The 21,871-nt window shown below is 31.7% G+C and overlaps 2 protein-coding genes and 2 pseudogenes across 2 annotated transcripts in view; 2 read left to right on the top strand and 2 right to left on the bottom strand.

Annotated features, from left to right (window-relative positions):
- The first annotated feature begins 1,737 nt into the window (after positions 1-1,737).
- On the top strand, positions 1,738-3,722 carry LOC107019712 (annotated as a pseudogene).
- A 1,531-nt stretch (positions 3,723-5,253) lies between these two features.
- On the bottom strand, positions 5,254-10,041 carry LOC107019711 (annotated as a pseudogene).
- A 6,728-nt stretch (positions 10,042-16,769) lies between these two features.
- LOC107018852 (mitochondrial import receptor subunit TOM7-1-like) lies at positions 16,770-17,326 on the bottom strand. The gene has a single exon (XM_015219435.2). It carries the CDS (start codon positions 17,249-17,251, stop codon positions 17,015-17,017), a length of 237 nt encoding a protein of 78 aa, XP_015074921.1. The 5' UTR covers positions 17,252-17,326; the 3' UTR covers positions 16,770-17,014.
- Positions 17,327-20,169: 2,843 nt separating this feature from the next.
- Positions 20,170-21,871, top strand: part of LOC107018614 — a 5,471-nt gene continuing 3,769 nt past the window's right edge. The window contains exon 1 of the mRNA XM_015219139.2: positions 20,170-20,455. Coding sequence (XP_015074625.1) covers positions 20,288-20,455 — 168 coding nt within the window. The 5' untranslated portion in view covers positions 20,170-20,287. The remainder of the gene's footprint in view (positions 20,456-21,871) is intronic.

Here is a 21,871-nt window from a genome sequence, read left to right as displayed (position 1 = left end):
TACACTTTCAAATTCATTGTAAAATGTATTTTTTTCAATCTTAAAAATTACTAAACAAGATAAACTAAACATGCAATACACAACACATGCAAAAAAAAAATTACCTCTTCTCCAAAAAATTGTTCTTCTTCAACTTCATGAATTTCTGTGGGATTTTGCACCTCTTCAGCCATTTTTCCACACTCCTTAGACTTAGAAGATGAACCTACATTGTTGTTTATTTATTGAGTGAAAAAAAAATTAAACTATGGAACTCGGAAGAACAGTGTTTTTTTTACAATACCTCTAGTAACTCTTTTGAATGCATCCATTGAAGAGTGAATTTGGTATTATGAAACCCTAAAAAATAATTTAAGAACAACAACAAAATATCCAAAATTAAAAAATAAAATAAAATAAGTAAGTAATCAAAAAGTAATATGAAGAACATAATTACCAACTCAATGTGAATCTCCAAATCAAACTTTCAAACGGAATTACTTGAGAATGATGTAAAATAGGAAAATTCGGGTTTGAAGAAATTGAAGCATGAATCTGGGGATTTGATGATATATGAATATATTGATTTTGAAAATGTTGTGTCTGTTGAAGAATGTTAGAGAGATAACCTGCAATTCAAACAAAAATCATGGAAGATTAAGAGTTGAAAATTAAAAAAGATATTCTGAATAATTAGTTTTGAAAAAGGGGTGTAGAGAGAGAAAATGTGACAACACAATTAAAAATCTGGAAAGAGAGTGTAAGAGAGATAATGTGACAATCCCAACTAAAAAGATATTCTGAAGAATTAGAAGGGTTTTTAGAGAGAGAAAATATTTTATTAATAAAAGTGAATATAATGCATTGGAAGTTGTTGAATTATCTATTAAAGTGGGTTAGATATAACGTGACAACACAATCCCATTAAAAATCTGGTCAAGAGAGTGTAAGAGAGATAACGTTAAAATTCCAACTAAAATCTGGGAATGTGATAATTTTAATATTAATAAATATAAAAGAAAAATTCGGGAATCAATGCATAATTAATTTTGAAAAAATGTTATAAAGATAGTGAAAATATTTTATTAATAAAAGTGAAAATAAATCTTGAAAGTTGTGGAATTGATTAGTAATAAATATATAGATATAAATTAATAATAATCTTAATATATGAGAGAGAAATTTTAAAATATAATTAGTATATATCTAATTACTTAAATATAGGAATATATATAATTTATGAGAGAGAAAAAAATGGTGTAAATAAAGAGAGAGAAAATATTAATAATATAATAATAATTATATATTTTTTAAAGTAATGACATTTTTGACATGTTTACTAATATTATTAAAGTATGGACATTATCACTAAATAAGTTGATTTTTTTGACTAGTTAGCTAAATTTTCCTTCAATAATTACACTCTGTCCCGACAAATTTAGTATTTACTAATAATCCCTTAAAATTGTTGTGGCTTGATACTTTAGAATCTAGTGATACATGGTAAATGATACATAGTAACTTAAAACTATTAAGAATAAAAAGGGGAAAAAACGGAACATTTAAACTTGTTAATTAAATCAGCTTAATTTACGGTAACAGTTCATTAATCAGCATTAATTCAGCACGTAATTGGATAACAATTTCAAATTTTGAAAAATCAAGATTATATCATCTATTTTGAATACATTTTTTATGAACATCCAGTTAAATTTCGAACAATACAAATTTGATTGTTGTTATTGTGGATGATTCATGATGAATACATCAATTTTGATGAGACATTCCGAAATTTGGGTGAACGAATTACAGTATGAAAGTTACAAAATCGATGGAATCGTTGTTGGAGATTCAATTTCGTTTTCTAATCTCAAAGCAGCAATTGCAGCCGAGTTGGATATCGATGTATCAAGGAAAGATATTGAAATTCGTTACATTGTAGAAGGTAACTCCTGTCCGATGAAGCTTAAGAACGATATGAGTGTTAAACTATATTTAGAACTGAAAAAAAATGAGCCTGGATTTTCAATGTATTCATTATGTATTGACACAATTGAAAAGATTGGTGGTACTGTACATAACTTTGATGGAACATGTGGAGAATTACGTGTGTAGAAGGCACAACACATGATACACAGGCTTTGGCAATGGTTGAAACTAGATTATTTGATTCATATGAAAATGCAGAAGTTGGAGTTACAAATGTTATAATCAATTCAGATATTGTAGATGTGAAGACAGGTCAGATATATAAGGATAAAGCAACACTTGTAGATGTGATGACGAAATATAAGATAAAGAACAACTTCAATTGCAAAGTAAAGAGGTCTGATCAACAAAGGTATGATAGTGTTTGGTATAAATATATATATTTCCATGCTGTTCAAAATTAGTACATGAAACATTACTATTTTATATGAAAACCTACATGTATCATTTGTTCTTTGATATTTTAATGTATCACCATTTCAGTAATTTGTTTTGATACATTGAAATAACTATTTTGATACTTTAATATACTACTGCTGATATAGTAAGGACTGTATCAATTTAAACAAGCATATCACAACTAGTAGATACTTTTCATTAATGTATCACCATTTCATTAATTTCTTAAAAACTGGTAGATACTTTTTGTGTAATTCATTGTTTGATTACTTTAAACATTATTGTTGAATATATTATATGATGCAATTGCTATAAGTATTAATATGCTTAAAAAATGTACGCAGCTATGTGTTGGTATGCTTTTCAGACAAATGTGGTTGGACTATGAAGGCGTCCTGCAGGAAAAAATCTGATATATTCATTGTTAGAAGTTTCAATAGTGAACATACGTGTCCGATGAGGGAGAGGGTATTAACCAAAGTCCAAGCAACAGTCGAATTTGTAAGTGGAGTTACTGCTCCAAAATTGGTCAATCATAAATGAATTTATACTCCAAGAGATATAATTGATGATATTAGAGAATACTATGGGGTTGAAATATCTTACCAGCAAGCATTGCGTGCTAAAGAACGTGCACTCTCCATGATTAGGGGAAAACCATCTGCAGGATATAGACGGTTGCCGCGATACATACACATGTTAAAAACCGTGTATCCAAATTCCTATATAAGAATGCATAAGACTGAAGATGATGAATTTATGTATCTGCTCATCGCCTTAAGACCATTCATTAGGGGATTTAATTACTGCAGACCAGTAGTTGTTGTGGATGGTGCACATCTGAGTGGAGCTTACAAAGGGACATTTGTATCAGTAAGCACACTTGATGGTGCAGGTATTTTTTTTTATAGTTATGATGTGTTTTTATATGTTAAGTATCAAATGATATAATGTGTGTGTAATCAGGTTGCATATTTCCATTGACATATGGTGTTGTTGACACCGAAAATGATTGTTCGTGGACATGGTTTTTCGAACAATTCAAACATGCATTTGGCGAGAGAAAAAATATGTGTGTTGTTTCAGATAGAAATGAGAGTATCATGAAGAGTGTGAGGATTGTGTTCCCAAATGTACCTCATTATGCATGCATCTGGCATCTTTGGAAGAATGTATGTGGAAACTTCAAAAGGAGCAGAAAGGTCATAAGTGATCTATTCTACTCTATGGCCAAGCCATATAGAAAGGAAGATTTTGATAAGTTGATGGCTAAGGTTGATAGGATGATCACAGGGTTAAGGAGTACCTTGAAGATGCAGGTTACGAAAAGTGGTCAAGAGTTCATGCAACAGTAAACAGAGGTAGAATGATGACTTCAAACATTGCAGAATGTATCAATGGTTGTCTTGTTGAAGCACGCCAATTAACTATATTAGAATTCTTGGAAGAAGTTAGAATTCTTTTTTGTTCTTGGCATTGCAAAAACAGAGAAGTAGCCTCATACACAAAGGACACATTAGGGAGAAAATTTGAGGAATTGTTGATTATAAACGCGGCTAAAAGTTCAAAAATGGAGGTATGTATCATTATATAATACTTTATATTATATATATCTAATTCATTGTATCATTCTGCATTTTTGAACATGATTTGTTTTTTAAAAATTATATATTTAAAATTTTTAATGTACACAGGTTGTTATCATCTGAATTTTTATTTTCTCAGTTTATGAAAATGGAAGAAGATATATTGTTTGTCTTGAGCGGAAAGTATGTTCTTGTGGTAGATTTCAACTAGATGAGATACCTTGTTCACATGCAATCGCTGTATTGAAAAAAAGAATGTCACAGATATGAATCCGTATTGCTCTGATTACTACAAGCCTTATGCATTGGCAAAAACATATGAAATTCCAATGGTACCAATGCCAGATAAGGAAGATTGGTCAGATCCTAATAATGTGGTAGATGAAACTGTGTATCCACCTAGATACAGAAGATCATCTGGACGACCAAGAAAAAGAAGAAGAAAGAATGCATATGAAAAGATTTCGGTGAACACAAACTGTTGTGAACAATGTGGACAAGAAGGACACAACAGAAGAACTTGTACTTTCTACCCAAAAGAGAGGCGAATTAGTCGTAATGTTTCTAAGATATCAAGAATAATTTATAACGTAAACATTTTAATGATTTTCAGTATTCATTACAGTTGCAATTTGAACACTTTTGATTTAGACAAATAAACTTATAAATAACATGTGTTAATTAAATTTTAAGTCGCGCTTTTGATTATAAATACTTTGTTATTATTGGTGTTGAGAAATATATTTGTGTCAATATTTCTTTTTCATATAAAATTTTATAAATCTTATGTTACACTAAGATATATAAATTTAAGGATTATTAGGTAACATATTGTACATGATACATATGGTTTAGCCAATGTATCAGGTACTTTTAGTGTGTGTTTGGGTAACTTAGTACATATGTATCATTTGCTTTGCCCAATGTATCATCTCCATTAAATAAAAACTAAAAAATCTTATTGAGGTTAGTGTGTACTTTACAATGACTATAAATCATGTATCATGTGATTTTATATAATTTAACTTGTGTAATGCTTTTTTGATATGTTTTTCTTGAAATATACAGTAAATAACTTTACTTTTATAAAATTATCGCAATTCATATAACTATGCTATTCATTGTAACTAAGTATCATTTAAAATTTATTTTTCAAATAAACTATTTATTTCTATGTTTAATTATAAATACTTTGACTATACTTTATTAAACCTGTGTGACGCTATAATATGTCTGATATTTATATTTTCAAGATAAAAATACTTGTTACGTAATGTAACAAAAAAAATATTCATGGAAATTGACAAACCCAAAAAAATAACATTAAAAAACATCAAAATACTTGTTCAATAACGTATCAAAACAAGAAATATAACATTAAAACATTGTTAATCATAAAATGCTACACTATGTGAACTAAATCTTCTTCTGGTGGTGGTGTGACTACGCCTCTAGATTTTGGTGGATCATCATTGTCACTAACATATCCGCACTTAGCCTTCTCGCTGCCATAACTCCACAGCAATGCTCCATATCTTTGACGTAGGTAATCAGGACTAAAATCAGCATATGATATATTGATTTGGTCACTCATATACTCGGCAAATGCAGTAACATATAACCCACAGTCTCTACAAAAAAATACAGAATAAATTAAAAACTTAATGATACATGATTAAGGACAAACGAAAAATTCTTTATACTTACAGGCTATCGCAATCCTGTTTAGCAATGTCTTGTGCAAATATCATGAAAGGAACTTGAGGCTCCAGAAGTGAACCAGTAATGTTGTCTTTGTATGCATGACAATCAGCAAAATTTGTGCGCTAAGTTTCTTCAAAGAATCCACTGTCCAGTAGGTAAGAAGGAAACATTTTAGACAACATTTTTATCTCATGAGGAATTGTTTTTTTCCTTGTGCATATTGATGAGTCAAAAACTCTTATCACCCTGTTTTTCAACTCAACAACTGCCAGCACCCAATGGAATTCTTGATCACAGTTAATTGGGATGTAGACCTCATCTACAAGATGCCATGGTAAAGCAGCTGGGATTCTAAAACCTTTGATGATGTTAATTATTGACCTCTCATATATAGATACAACTGAAGCGCGATCAACATGTTCTTGTGTACTAAGACTATCATCATCATCGTCCATGTAATATCTATCATAACAACTTTTTACATGTGACATGAACAAGCAGTGGGTTGTTGTGTATCTGTATTGATCCATGCTGCAAAGTTTTGATTTTTTACGAAGGTAGTAAAAAATCACATCGATGTGCTATAAACAAAATGAAAACATAGTAAGAAATTATATACATCTAAACAATATAAAAAATATAATTATTAAAAAATTGATCATAAATTTTGCTAATTAAATAGTATGATACTTCTACAGAATGTATCATGTTATAATAATATAAGTGTGACTGATAGATATTTGATAATTAGTTTAAGATTTTTACCTCATCAGACCAACATTTATTTGGCTGTGACATGGCATAAAACCAATTCTTGTTCATTGGAAAAGCAACAACAAAGTCCATCATCGTAAATCCAAAAGAAGAAGATTTTGATCTGTATTTATCGTCCGATGAATTCCTGCATATATGATACATAAGTTTGAGTATATATACATGATACATAACAGTCACTTAATTACAATTTTTATGTAACAAAGTATCATGAATTAGTTTTATAAAAAATAATTACGCCAAACACTTGCAAAAATAATGTATAAACTTACTTATTGTTATGATTTTTTAGAAGCCCCCTTGACAACCAATTCATGTAATCCTCAATAAGTTTCGGCGAAACTTGATCTGTAATGCCACATCCTTCGAACGGGAAATCGAGTCGAGCCATATCCTTCAATTTCTCTTTTCCCTTCTCGCTTGACTCAAAAGAAGTACAATATGGAGATTGAATCCTTCTCGAAGGCATTCTATTTCTATGCGCAGGAGTGACTGAATCGGTTCTAACACCAATCTCAGTTATTGGAATGTCAGTGGGTAATTGACTGTCGGTCAACAAGTACTGGCTGCTAGTTATATTCTGTGGATTGTAAGAATATAATGGTCTAGCATTAGTAGGATCTTTACCCAAATCTTTGATAAGTGCATCTATTGCTGCTTGAGTTGATGGCGATATTGTTGTTGAAGTGGAAGATTCCTGTATAATATGATGTAATGATTTTTAAAATAAATTTGTGTGTAATGAAATTGTGTGTCATAAATCAAAATTGAAAAATCTACCGATGTATCATTGTTGTTTTTTTGGGCAAAACGTGAGGGATGTTGTGTTGAACATTGTCATCACCATCTTGCTCCATGATATGTTCATTTAAATCTTGGTGCGACTGATGTGCGTCACCATCCTGAATATGCAGTTTTGAAATAAAAATTGGTAATATAATTTGTGCTGATACGTAACAGTGATTATACTCACATGATACATATCATTGACTATATGTGCATGGTACATGACATCAATTAAAATGAAAAAGAAAGTGTCCAATGTATCATAAACATTACCTTTGGAGTATCACTGACTTGTAGTTCACCCTCGTTTACAGAAACACCAACACCATCCTCAGCGACATCCCCTGCATCGTCGATGATTTAATGTTCACCATTTTTACCATAAAAATCAACACCATCCTCAGCTATACCACCCATATCAGAAAGATCAATGGTATTTGCTGAGATGTTTGTTTGTCAGACTGAAATGTGCTTGTATTAGCCTGAAAATTGATGTTTTCCTTGCCTATAGATTGCATCAACTGGGAGTGGTTTTCTTTTATCAATATAATCAGTTCCTCAAATTTCTTGTCAACCTACAAATTGTAGATACATTTAGGATAAAATTTTTTGATTAAAAATATCAAAATAATTTACTTACGTAAGTTTTCAAATGTCCTTTCAACTCTTCAATATATGGAATTATATTGTTGACATTCTGAGAATCTGCAGACCCATGTACATCAGCAGCCGGGTTCGGAGACACGTTTGGAACAGAACTATGTACATCAGTAGCCGATTTCGGAGACACGTCTGGAATAGAACCATGTACATCATCAGCATTCGAATTGGGAGGCAGATTTGACATAGAAACATGTACATCATCATCCGGTGTCGGAGACACATTTGATTGATCAGGCTGGTTCTGTTCTGACACTTTCTTTTTTTGTATAACCACTTTTTTTCTTTTTTTGGCGGTGGTGGAGGAGATGTATCAGACACTCTAGAATATCTCCGCAATAACTGTTCGGGAGGTTGGTGGAGAAATTATCAAAATCATCTTACTCATTTGGTTGTACTAATGGTAATGAAGAAGAATGAGCATGTTCAACTTGAGCAAGGTCAAAAGCTTCAATTTCCTCTGCTGTTGGGACAATGTTTGAACATGCATTCTGAATGTATCACAACACATAAGATAATTTAACTGTTAATACAATAACATTTCACAATGTATCACAAGACATAAATAACGATATTCCATAGACAAACATAAAATTTTACCTCTTGGAAAATGGTAGGCATAAGCATTTCAAACTTTGCCTTATCAGACACAACTCTCCAATTGCACATTCTTGGGATGACATTTCATTCTTTCACAGCTATTTCAGAATTTAACTAGGATGCACATTCGTATATCCAAATGTTAAGTGCATATGGCATCCCATATAGTCGATACAACTTTTTGCTAACATCAAAATCTTGTCTAAGTGAACCAATTAGTTTTGAGAATGATAGCTGACCCCAAGGACAATGTTGATATCTACCATCTTCAACCATTAGAAAGTCCACAATGGATATAGTTGTATTATCAAGAGTAGCCAATACGAATGTATGAATAAAGAACAGTATAGACATTTGGAGTGCATCCTGTTCTCTCAATTACCCATCTTAAACCGTTGAACTAATTGATACTTGGTAACACTATTGACTACACCAGAAAAATACTTTTGAAAAAGCATACAATTAGTTGGTTCTGGGTATTTGAAATCATTGGTATTTCCTCTGACCTTAAGTCCAGTTAATATTGCAAATTCATCTATACCAAATTTTAGGACACACCCATTTGAATGTCTAATATGCAACACATTAGGGTTGCTTTGTTCCAACTCTAAAAGCAACAAACACTTAGTGATTTGGCCCTGAAAATTACATTTAGTAATATATAAAAAGGGTCCAAAAATTGTATCCCTAAACAGTTGGATAACATTCTCCCCTATGTATTTTTCAAAGTCCTTTAGGAAAGTGTTGTTAAAATTGACAACAAACCTTATGGGATGTGTTGGTATCTTTTTTATCTTGTACTTGAGTGACTGCAATTTGAAAAAAAAACAACAAATTATAATGATATTGAAATATAAATACTAAATAAAACAACTAATACTAAATAAACAACTAATACCTTACTGATACATGATATCAGTTTTCAGAAATTCATACTACATGAAAAACATGTGATACATATCTAATACATGTATCATTGCATCGACTAAACACTATACACACTGATTCGAAATGTATCAGCAAGCACACTTGATGGCGCAGTTATTAAACTTATTGACTGATACATGATAAAAATTTTCAAAAACCCTTGATACATAGGAAATCATATGATACACATCTAATTCATATATCAAAGAATCGACTAAACAATATAATCCACTTAGTACTTATGTATTAAACTTATTGTCTGATACATGATAATAATTTTCAAAAGTTCTTGATACATATTGGATTCCTTAAAATTATTACTAATTTCAACAACAATTTTAAAATAAGTATAAAAAAGACATACCCGAAGCAATGTAGGCCTGACAACAATGGTTGCTGCTTCTTTTCTCTTTTTTTGGTTTATTTTGACAACCTTTGATTTTGATGTTTCGCCAGAATCTTTGTTTGAATCCTTCTGAACATTCATAGGATCATGCAAAGACTTTTTTCTATTTTCTTTCCAATTTTCATAGTCCGAATCATAAATCCTTCTATTAGTTAAATGATCCATTACTATGATGTAATAGAACAATTAGCCAAAACAAAAAAAAAAGAAGAAAAGAAGAACTGATGATGGAGTAAGAAGAAAAGGAAGACCTAAATACGACTGATGTAACAAATCAATGAACAAGAAGAAAAAAAGAAGAAACTAAGAACAGATGATGGGTTAAGAAGAAGAACTATAGACGATGATGAGTAAGAAGAAGAAGAAGAACGAGAGAACAATTGTCCTGTTTTCTGAAAATTTCAAATTTTTTGAATTTTGAAATTCAAAATTTCAAAATTGAGTGTTTTAATTAAAATTAATTAAAAATTAATAATTCAAAATCCAAAAACTGATTCAAAAGATTGAGTGTCTTGGTGGAGAAAAATAGGCATGATATTGGGGAAGTGTGTGTTATAGGAGAGAGAATGTTATGTATCTCTAAACTTCTACTAAAATTAAAAAAGGGGGAATTATGTAATATTTAAAAAAAGAAGGGAAAATTAGAGAATACTAAACTTATAGTTGTGTATTTAAGTTATTTTTCCAAAAACTTTTGCTGAAAAAGGGCCCTGACCCATTTCCTGTAAGAAATAAGAAGTATACACAAGATGTATACTACTGCATACGGTGTATATCCAATCCATTTTTTGGACTTTTGAGCCCTGCATTTATTTGAACACACATTTCTTGCTATTCACCCTGTATTTCCCCTATCCTTTCTGCGTATGTACCTGTACCATTTTTAAACCTTATATCGCTGCCCAAAATGTATACCAACGTATACGGGCTGTATCATATGCACGTATTCATTTCCTATTCCCGTATTTTATCTGAAATTGGCGTCCCTGTACGTTAACCTGCCATTCATATTTTTTTACACCTATTTAAGGTATAACGTCTCTGTATATCAGCGTATACAGGCTGTATATCAGCCTGTTTTTCAACTTTAGAAAGTTGAAATATCCTTTTCAGCAGTGTATCTAGACTGCTATCAATCCAAATTTCGACTTTTGCCTCCTGTACGCATTTCAACTTGTATATCAGTGTATAACAAATGTATACAATATGTATACTGCTTCTCAAATCTGCAGATTTGATTTTCCAGCAACACATTTGTTGATTCTTCCGACCTGTAAATTAATTTCCAGAAGCTCATTTTTTGTGTTCAACCTGTACGCCAGTTTTGAGGGGGTCTATGACTCGAGGAAGATGTTTTGAGCTTTTATGGCTCAAGGAAGAAGTGCAAGAGATGGGAATAAAGTCCATGTGGACTCGAAAATGATTTCACATGCAATCAAACAAACAAAAGAGAATTAGCACCTTGAACGATAAACTAATAGCAAGTGTCTTGAGCAAAACGGAGATAAAAGAAGAACTACTTAGATATACGAATCAGAAGGAGGGAAATAAATGATTTAAAAACAATTCAGAATGAAACTAAAAATAGGATAATCTCACACCAAATAAGGAGAAAGGCAGTAGCATGCAGTGCATAGACACATACTAATGAATTTATCAAAGGCATGGAAGTACCCTCTGTTGACTAGCAAATACATACAGTAGATATGCCAACTCCTGTTAGTCAAATGCTCTACCATTTGGCAAGACTTATCGACACTAAATGCAGAAATGCTAGTTTCAAGCTCACACATCAACATAAATACACATATGGAATGCAAAAAGGGAGATATATAAAGGGAATGCATGCTCATTTATGATGTGTACTCATTGTTCTTAATCGACTTCTATAGCTTAATATAGACAAACATTCAAAAGCAAGATAACAAAAACAATCTAATATTTCTTAAGTCACAAGCAGAGCAATACCAGCCTATGGACATTTACAATGAGGTTGAAAGGGAAAAGCGAAGCCGGAACAAAGATAACAACTAAACACAATGAGTTACATGACGATGCTTCAAATCGACACATTTCGACCATAGAAACATATAACAAACCTAAGAGGGAGAGACAGCAACTGAAACCTCACAAATGGACGAAGTAAACTACCATTAATCTTCACCACAACATCCTCAAGACAAGCAAATAAAGACTATCCGACAAACAATACGAGAACTCATTTCGAACTTACATATTCAAGCTAAACACAATATGATCGAAGCAAAGAAACTGCATACGAGCAGTTCCAAATGGAACTTAACAAAGTTGAAGCATATCCGTCATAAGCAACAGCGAGTTAGTTACACCATTCGAAGCAAATCGACAACCAAACAATCTTTCGAAGAAGAGTATAAAAATCGAAATGAATAAGCCAAAACAGTGAAGAAACAGAGGAACCAACAACATTCATTGTATCGTATTCAACACCGAAACAAGACGTAAGTAAAAGGAAACATTACCTTCTTCCAAGCAGCGAACCGGAGACTAAACGAGCTAGACAAGGATGAGCTTCCACACTGAAGACAAACACGAACAACGGCTAAGACGTTTCAATGGAACATCACAGTTCGAGCACACTATAATGAAAGATGGGCAATATCTTTCAAATTTTTTCTATTCCCTCTGTTATATCTATACCTATTGAGTTCTTGAAAAACTTTTCTAGGAAAACTGAAGCCTCTTTCTTCAACAACAAAAAAACGGGAAAAAAAAACCCGCCCCCAAAACCCCAAAAACCTCCCAAAACAGTGGGGAAATGGCAATATATATAGCCATTTCTCAAGGGTGGAGAGCGGGGGAAAACGGAAGAAGGTTTGGGGAAAAATCGCAATTTCATGTCCCAATTTGAAATCCCAAAACCTAAAGGGATAAGGTTTGAAACGGAATGGTACGAATTCGTCTTATTCTCCAACGGCAAGATGAGCATAGCCGTCCGATTGAGGGAAAGGACGAGAGGGGAGAGGAGATTTCGACACCTAGGCGTACTATTCGTACGAGAGAAAGGGGAGAGGGGAAGGTCGCGCTGTACGTTGGAGGGAAGGAAGGGCTATTACTTTTTTTTTTCTGGGAGCTCTGCGCGTGGCTGCTGAGTTGTGAAGAGGAAGAAGGAAAATTGGGTCGGGTTAAAAGGGAAATGGGCTTTGAAGGGAATGAGGTGGGCTGGAATTGGGAATTAAAGGGAATTTGCGAGAATGATCCAAAATGTATTAAATTGGAAATTTAAGATGGGTTAAATTTAATAAATAGCCAAATTGAGTTAAGAGGATAAATTTGGCTAAACCTTAAATAAAACGAATTTGTATTAATTAACCAACGAGCTTTTTTATTTTAGTAATATAATTATTTTAATTGTAAAATAGTGATTCAAAATATAACCATAATTTAAACTAAATTATTTAAATAGAATACTTACTAAAATTTAAAATATTTTGAGAAATAATCGTAAAATATACCAACTGTATACATAATCATGTAAAATATATATGCTATCTAAAAATTATAAGAAAATGACAAAGTATCCAAAAATAACGCAAAATTCATATATTATTATATTTTTTTCGCAAAATTTATAAAACTAATTATTTTAAACCGTTTGGAAAATTTAAGAAGCTCGAGAACTAATTTATACCGAGGAGGGTCAAAATTGGGTGTCAACATACTTCACATGTATTTATATAACATACAATGCGTTTTTCAAAATTTTAAATAAATGCATAGTTATAATTTCAATAGTTATGAAATATGGATTTTTTTGTTTGTATACTTCACATGTATTTATATAACATACAATGTGTTTTTCAAAATTTTAAATAAATACATAGTTATAGTTTCAATAGTTATGAAATATGGATTTTTTTGTTTGTATACTTCACATGTATTTATATAATATACAATGCGTTTTTCAAAATTTTAAATAAATTTAGGCGGTAGCTTCGATGAAAAAAGAGAAAACAATATCATAAATCACTGGATTATATCTCACTAGAGTTTTATACCAAATTCGACTCTCTCCTTACTAACAATTGCTCATTATCAATTGTTTTGTATTTATAATTATATATATATTAACATATATGAGTTAGATACTGTCTTTACTGGAAATGTACACCGTTCATATTTATTTTTTGAATATTTATCCAAAAATTATAATGAATTTGTATATATCAGATATACAATTTGAATATGTTTGAAGTGACTACTAGATTTATTATCAATTATATATGTATAATTAACTAGTATACATATACCGTTAGAATTTTGTCATAACGTATACAAATTAAAAATTAAAAATCAAATTTATCAATAAATCATATATAAAAAAAAATTAATTGATAAACACAAATGAGTCTATTTTATATGTACCATTGATGGACAAACAATATACAATTAAATGTATATACCCCAACCTAATAATTTGGAGGTATGCAAAAACAAAGCCGATCGACAAATCAAATTTATTGTTATTGGATTAATGATTTTTTAATGATTTTGTTAAAAAGAAATATTGAATTATCAGTTCGATATTGATTTTTTATTTTTTGGTTATTGGTTAAACCGAAAATCCATTAAGATACTACCTTATCCGTACATCAATATTCAAAATATATTAATCTTAGCACTAGGGGTGTTTATGGTTCAGTTCGAATTGATTATTGCTTAAAACCAAAACCAAATCAATCTAGTCGATTTTTCAAATTTCTAAAATCAAATCAAACCAAACGAAAAAAATAACCATTGGTTTGGTTATTGTCGGTTTGGTTCGGTTTTTCTGATTTATTCGATTTGAAAATAATAATTTTTTAAACGACGTACGTATCTCTATAGACACAAACACCAAGTACATGAGCAATTTACAGAAAAGCTAATATCGATTTGGTCAATCAATTAAGCAATATTAGAGTTATCATTACACGAACAAAGCAATTCATTTAAGAAAAAGTGTTACTATTTTATGTGAAGTACAGTGGGTAAAGACAAAAAACGATTTTGATGGACTTGGATTTGAGATTATTATACTTAGGCTAAAGTGTTGGGCTTGAGAAAATGATAAAGTTAAAACTTAAGTTGATTCAAATTTAACAATATATTTTTAATTATGAATGTTATATAAATAATTATAAAATTTATATATCTAATTTATCGATTTGGTTTGGTTATTTTTGCGGTTGTTTTTTAGTAAAACCAAAAATCAAACCAAATAATATCAATTTTTAAATTTGAAAACCAAACCTAACCAAACTAAACCTAATATCGATTTTTTAAAATCGGTTAGGTTCAAAATGTGATTTGGTTTGGTTGTTCACCATAACCATGAACAACCATACTTGGTGAAAAATGAGAAAAATGAAGTGGAGGAAGAAGTTCAGACCAATTCCATTACCCGAAAGTAACAGTGGCTAATCAAAGTTAAAGCACTCTAATAAACATTACTTTATCCAATCCAACAATCAATCACTTGACCAAGAAAAACAACTGTGCCTTACTCACAAACTAGTTGTGCTTGGTTATGTAAATTCACAACATAAAAACAATCAAATAAGCTTTTAACCATGCTAAGATTCTCCAAAAATGTTGTCGTATCCATGGCAGACCCACCAAAAATACACTATCTAGAAGAACCAACACGTACCTGGCAACACTTACGGAAGATAATAAGAAAACGACTTCTGTAAGTTGGCAGAACTCGTATTCCCTCTGGTTTTATCTAAGACATCATAGCCATAGGGTCTTCCACAAGAAAATCTGAAGTGCCATCTTCTATTTACATTAAGGCATATGTATACTGAAGACCTTAAACACTGCTTCACTCATTTTTCATGGCTTAGCAGACCATAAAACACAAAGTTTCCATTGTACTTGGCACTCTTCAAACAATAGAATTTTGAGGTGCCTTATATAGTAGCTGCTTATGTCAATGATTATTTTAGCACGTAGATATACTCTTATATATTGAGATTTCAAAGAAAAAATCACTTGTACGCATAGAGACGAGCAAATACTGGCAAAATACCCAATCTAACAGAAATGCACAGAGGGTTAGATCCAAGAAGCCGAGTACCAAATGGTCTAGTGGAGTTTAGCAGGTGATATTGACTTGTGTTCAAGTCGATAGAGATTATAGCTACTAGTGTAGATCGTGTGTATGTCAACCATATAAATCCATTCAACAAATAGGACACTGAACCTCTCAAGTAAACCAAAACGATGCAGACTCAACAGAATAGGATTCTCAAGCTTTATATTTCAGTTCAATAGTCTGAAATTGTTCCCGAACCCATTGTTCAGGACCAAAAATTGATGGTGTGCTTATATATAGATGACGAATCCCCAAAAAGAGAGTCTTCATTAGCATCTGATTAAGTATCACGAACAAGGAGCAAATAAACCATAGCATGATTCACCAAGTAAGCAGCAAGATACGCGATCACTGTTCTTGACTCTTGCACCTGCCCTAATGTCAGGAATTTTAACCAACTTAACAACAGCTTTCAAGTTATCCAAAAGATGTAACATAAAAGTTCTACGTTGACTCATCCTTTCAATAGTTCATGAACTTCAAAATGCAAACAAACATGATATGCTAAAAATTAAATTTTTGTATAAATCAAACATGATATTTGTGAGGAGACACCATGTGATTTCCATCAACTAATTCAAATCAATAGGTTCATAGCCAAACCCATGACAATCCAGCTAAATTTAATCTGTTAGAGAACAACAAAAAAGAAAAAAAAATACACAACAGAAAGCCTCGTGCACTAAGCTCCCACTATGCAATTAGACCACAAGAGTCTATTGTACGTAATCCTACTTTTTACACGATTCGAACCCGTGGACTGCAATAGGTTACTTAGACTGTTCGAAATTATGACCTAACACAGGAGCAACTCTACCAATACTTTAACAACTAAAATATAGAAACACAAAATAAATTGACTGATACATAACAGATCATATGAAAGAGAACAGCTCACATAACATTAGAAAGTTGATCGACACATTGTAACTCCTACATATGAAAATCAAAAGCAAAAAATTCTAAAATCAACTGCTAGTAAGCGTCAAATCGACAAAGATATAACCCAAACTACAGCATAAAAAGAAAAAATATCGATTTGGTAACGAAGGAAAAGGTTGAAACCGTAATTTCACATCGGGTTTTTCAGACCGGGCTGAGAAGCTGGGAGAGCGAGGGTTTGGGTTCAGAGTTCATGCCGAGGATGATGACAAGGGGAATAAAGCCGTAGTGTGTGATTACTTTAGCCTTCTTCGCCGTCCATGTGGTCCAGTCCTTGACAAAAGTATACACTGCCGTCACAGCTCCACCGTCCTCATCGGCGACGGCGGCGGACTTCTTCGCGTTCTTTCCTTTGGCCTTCAGCATAACCTTGGGTGCCATCTTCTGTTGCGTTCTGCTGGACAAAAACCCTAAAAGTAATTTTGATTATAGTTCACCGCCGAGAAAAATCAGAAAATTATGAATTGGTCCTTAATATTTGAGTATATACTATATAGTTCAAAATTAGTCTTTAATTTATGAAAAATAGTAAATATTCTAATTCCTTATATTTATCATGTTATTGTTGTTTTAATGTGTAAAAAAATAAATTGTTTTAGTTCTTCAAGTAATACACAAATTAAAATAGTTCTTAGTGTATGAAAGAGGTGATAATTTTAATCTAAATTTTTAAGGCTAGATTGATATGAATGACAAAAGATGATTAATTTTAGGATGAATTAGCATAAAACTTTTGTGGGATAATTTATTTGGGGATTAAATATTTTAAAATTATAATATTATTTTTTATTTCACATTAAATATGAGATGACAAATCGATAATAACTAATTTTAAAATAAATTATCCTCCTCTTTTCCAAGTCAAGTGATTTTCAGCTCCTCTTATAATAAGCCTTAAAAATAACAATGCAAGTAAAACAAAATTAGTTAACTAGTTACTCATGCAAAGAAAGTAAAAACTATTTTCCTTGTTTTTCATGATATAATTTTCATTATTGTTGTAAGAATTGTGGTTCAACTTAAGTAATATTTTTTACTTTGCACAATCACTTTTTAGGTTTAAAAATGAAGAATAGTTTTTTTAAAAAAATTGAAATTTAGTAAGATTTTTACGGATTTTGAAATATAAGTTCCACATATCATAGGAATAAAATTTAATCATCATTTTGACAAAATAACAACAAATTAACAATAAATCTAACAAATTCATTTAGCACTTTTTTCATATATGTCTGTACTTAGTTATATATAATTGATACACATGTTAAAACTGATTTTAAAAAAAAATCATCGTGTATATACGAATATTGAAGCAAAAACAGTAAGCAAGAAAAAGTAAGTACTTTTGCTTTAAATTATCAATACCAAATATTCTTAAAAAATATACGATGAATACTAATTATAAGACGATCAAAATAGTCACCTTTGATTTTTTTTCACAAACTCACTGTATAGCTAATGATAACTTTAGGGACTTTCATAAATATTTATAATTTGTCATACTAATATTCATAGCAATAATTTAGGAGAGCCTTAGTTTAGAGTAATAACAGAGGCGAGTGGAAGTTTTGGAGAGATGGAGAGGAGAGTACTTGCCAGATAAATGTTGTATTCGACGAATATAACATGTATCAACGAATATGTTCCGATGTATATAGATTGATACAAGTTGTATTTAATACTTGAAGGCTATTAGAGGAAGGAGAGAGACAATAAAAATTAGGCAAGAAAAAAATTATGATTGAGGTTGGAGAGAGAGAAGATAGAGACGGGTGAGAATGGAGAAGGGAAAAGAAGATGAGCAAGATTTTGAAGCGAAATAGGAGAAATACTAGATACATGTTGTATTTAACGAATATAAGTTGTACCAATACAAAGGCTATACCTATTATGTATCAATATGGAAGATATATCTCAAATATGTACCATATGTATCTATATAAGTTGTAATTGTATCAATATGTATCAAATACACACGGAGGCTGTATCAATTCATATCGAAGTTGTATTAGTATATTTTGGAAATTATAACTTAGATATGGATTAATATGGAAACTATACCTTACGTATGTATCAATACATGTTGTATTAATATATCTCGGTACATATATCATATAAATATGAAGGTTGTATCTCATATATGTATCAACATAAAGTGTAAGGAAGTTGCATTTTAGATATACGTCAATAAGTAGGTTGTACCTCATATATATCAATACATATTGTATTAATATAGAATCTGTATCAACATAGAGGCTATATCAATACGAAAACTATAGCTCAATTCTCAACTATATATATCAATATACAGACTATATCTATGATATGTATCAATACAAGATGTATATTAATATATTGAGACTCTACTTCAAATACAAGTATAAGTAGGGAAAGTATGTATAATGTAGGCAATAATACATATATTGGACCTTAAACTTGCTTCAAATTTAATTTTGACCTTCAACTTTTATAGTGCACAAATAGACACTTTAACTATCCTACCTTTAAATAAATAAACACGCGATTTTTACAGACAAAGAGCGTGAAAGGCAAACGCTCTAACGTGTATTAGTGAGCCACTTAATGACTGTCAACTAGTTGAATATTTTACACGTCGATTTTAGAATTTAAAAAAATCAAAATTAATTTTAATTTATGATTTTTAGAGATGGAGCTCACTGTTTGACAAAGCTTAAAGGTTTGTTGCTGGCTTCTTGCTTTGGGTTTTTGTGGTTGTTGAGTCTGTTTTCATGGGGTTTTAGAGGTCATTTGGTTGTTGTTTTGTGTCTGGTTTGAGCTGCTGGTTGCAGCAGTTTCGTGATGATTCTCGCCGGAGACAGCAGATCTGATGGGTTTGGGGTCCGGTATTTGGTGGATTTAGGGAGCTCGAAGTTCGTTCCCTTCATAGGTTGTGCTCCGGTGTGAAGGAAGAAGGAGAACTGCTGGGTAAAATGAATGGGGGGTTTTAGGTTGCCGGAGATTGGCCGGAATTCGGGGTGGTAGAATTGTCATTTTAGCATTTTTTTTATTGTTGTGGGCGTCAAAAATTACTTCTCACGCGCTCAGAATACGTGATTTTCACGCGTTTTGCCAGGTAGAAATTGCGTGTTTACTTATTAAAAGATAGGATAGTTAAAGTGTCTATTTATGCATTATGAAAGTTTGAAGGTCAAAATTAAAATTTGAAATCAAGTTTAAGATCTAATATATGTATTATGCCTATAATGTATAACATAATTATTTGGGCTTTAAAAGAAAACTAAAAACAGGAGCTGTTTGGGTTTCATCGGAATTAGAGCGAGAGACTGAGGAGGTCAGTATAGTCATTTCGGTATAAACAGAGTAATAGAGGTATCCTCGGCGACTATCCAAAATTCTCAAATCTCAAGAGGAAAAGCTGAAGACGAGAGAGGAAAAATGGGTGGGGGAATGGAGTACAACAAGAACAAGTGGATCGAAGAATGGGGAGCTGCAAGGGAGAATCTGGAGCTCAACTTTCGTTGGACTCGACGAAACCTAGCGATTGTAGGTATCTTCGGTATCGCAATCCCTGTATTGGTTTACAAAGGCATCGTCAAAGAGTTCGTAAGTACCTCCGATTTCAGATTTTTATCTATTCGCTTTTTGTGCATTTATATTGATGCGTATGCAGCAGATCTGTTTTTTCTTTCGAGCCCTAATTACTCTTGTTATCATTATGTATAATCTGATGTGTTTATGCCGCCGTTTTACCCTTTGTTTATGTAATATGTATGATTTGCCTTGTTGTTTGATGTTATGCTTGTCGATTTTAGATGGAAAATGATAATTTACTTGAGGGTTTTTGTTTATTATCTTTGATCATTACTCGAACTTGCGACTGTTTGAAGACCTTACCCTAACTCAGAGGTAGAGAGTCAAGGTAATAATAATCCAAAGCCGTACATGAATTTTCTGCATTATTTTTCTCTCTTTCTCAAAAGCACCATCTTTCTCCGAATCTGAAATATTCTTGCCGAAGAATTTCTCCACTATTTGGTTAGTGTAAAATTCAAAAGGCTTCGAGTATTTGGAATACAATCCCATATTACTCTGGAGAAGGAGAGGGATCAAATATTTACTCATAGGGAAGTGTCATTTGATGTGTTTTACATTTCGATCTTTGTATTCTTCATCCATTTTTTCCCAACAATCAAAAAATGTATTTTGAGAAATCATACACTCCAATCCACCCTCCCCAGACCCCACTTAGTGGGATTACACTGGGTATGTTATTGTATTCATTCACCCAGGAAGTTTCTTTTGTGTGGAAATGGCACACACAAGTGCTCCCGCAGCTGCGAGTTCAAACTTCCATAAATTCATTAAGTGGCAACTGTAACTTCTCATCAGTCTCCATCTGTTTCTTTCCTGACATTATTAGTTATGGAGAAATAGCTTAATATTTGGTCAATTCCTTCAGTTCCAACCTTTCTTCAGTTAGAAAATCAAGTAACAGCTGCCTGTGTTCTTCATTCAACCACACCCATTTTCTCAGGTTCACTTCTTTTTGGAGTGTGGATAATTGGGTGGGTGGTGTAAGAGACTTGCTAAGATTAGAATAATAGAAGGTGAGGTTTCTTGATCCTCTGGTTCTTATAATTGTCTCACTGATCATGAAGTTGATGATGAATATGGAAACAAAAATTTACAATTGTTGGCTTCTTTGATGATGCGTCTCAGATAGCTAGGCAACAAGCGAGAATTGTATCACAATCTTTCATTCGATGTCAATGTATCAATTGGTATTGCAATTTTTAATAATAAAAAAGAAATGATATCAAAGTCAAAGTGAGAAATTAAGAAAGTTCCAATATAAACTGGTTCTACCTTTTAACTTCCTTATTTGAAATCTCTCTATATTCTTTGGCTGCTGTGAAGTGTGAAATACAATCAAACCTCTCTATGGTGGCAACATTTGTCTGAAAGTTTCATGGCTTCTATAGTGAGATGCTGATATATATATATATATATATATATATA

The sequence above is a fragment of the Solanum pennellii genome, chromosome 5 (assembly GCF_001406875.1).
Source record: "Solanum pennellii chromosome 5, SPENNV200".
NCBI lineage: Eukaryota > Viridiplantae > Streptophyta > Magnoliopsida > Solanales > Solanaceae > Solanum > Solanum pennellii.
This window is presented reverse-complemented; position numbering and strand designations above follow the sequence as displayed.

Coding starts and splice junctions, on each gene's coding strand:
- LOC107018852 (XM_015219435.2), bottom strand. CDS start 17,251: ATGGCACCCAAGGTTATGCTGAAGGCCAAAGGAAAGAACGCGAAGAAG.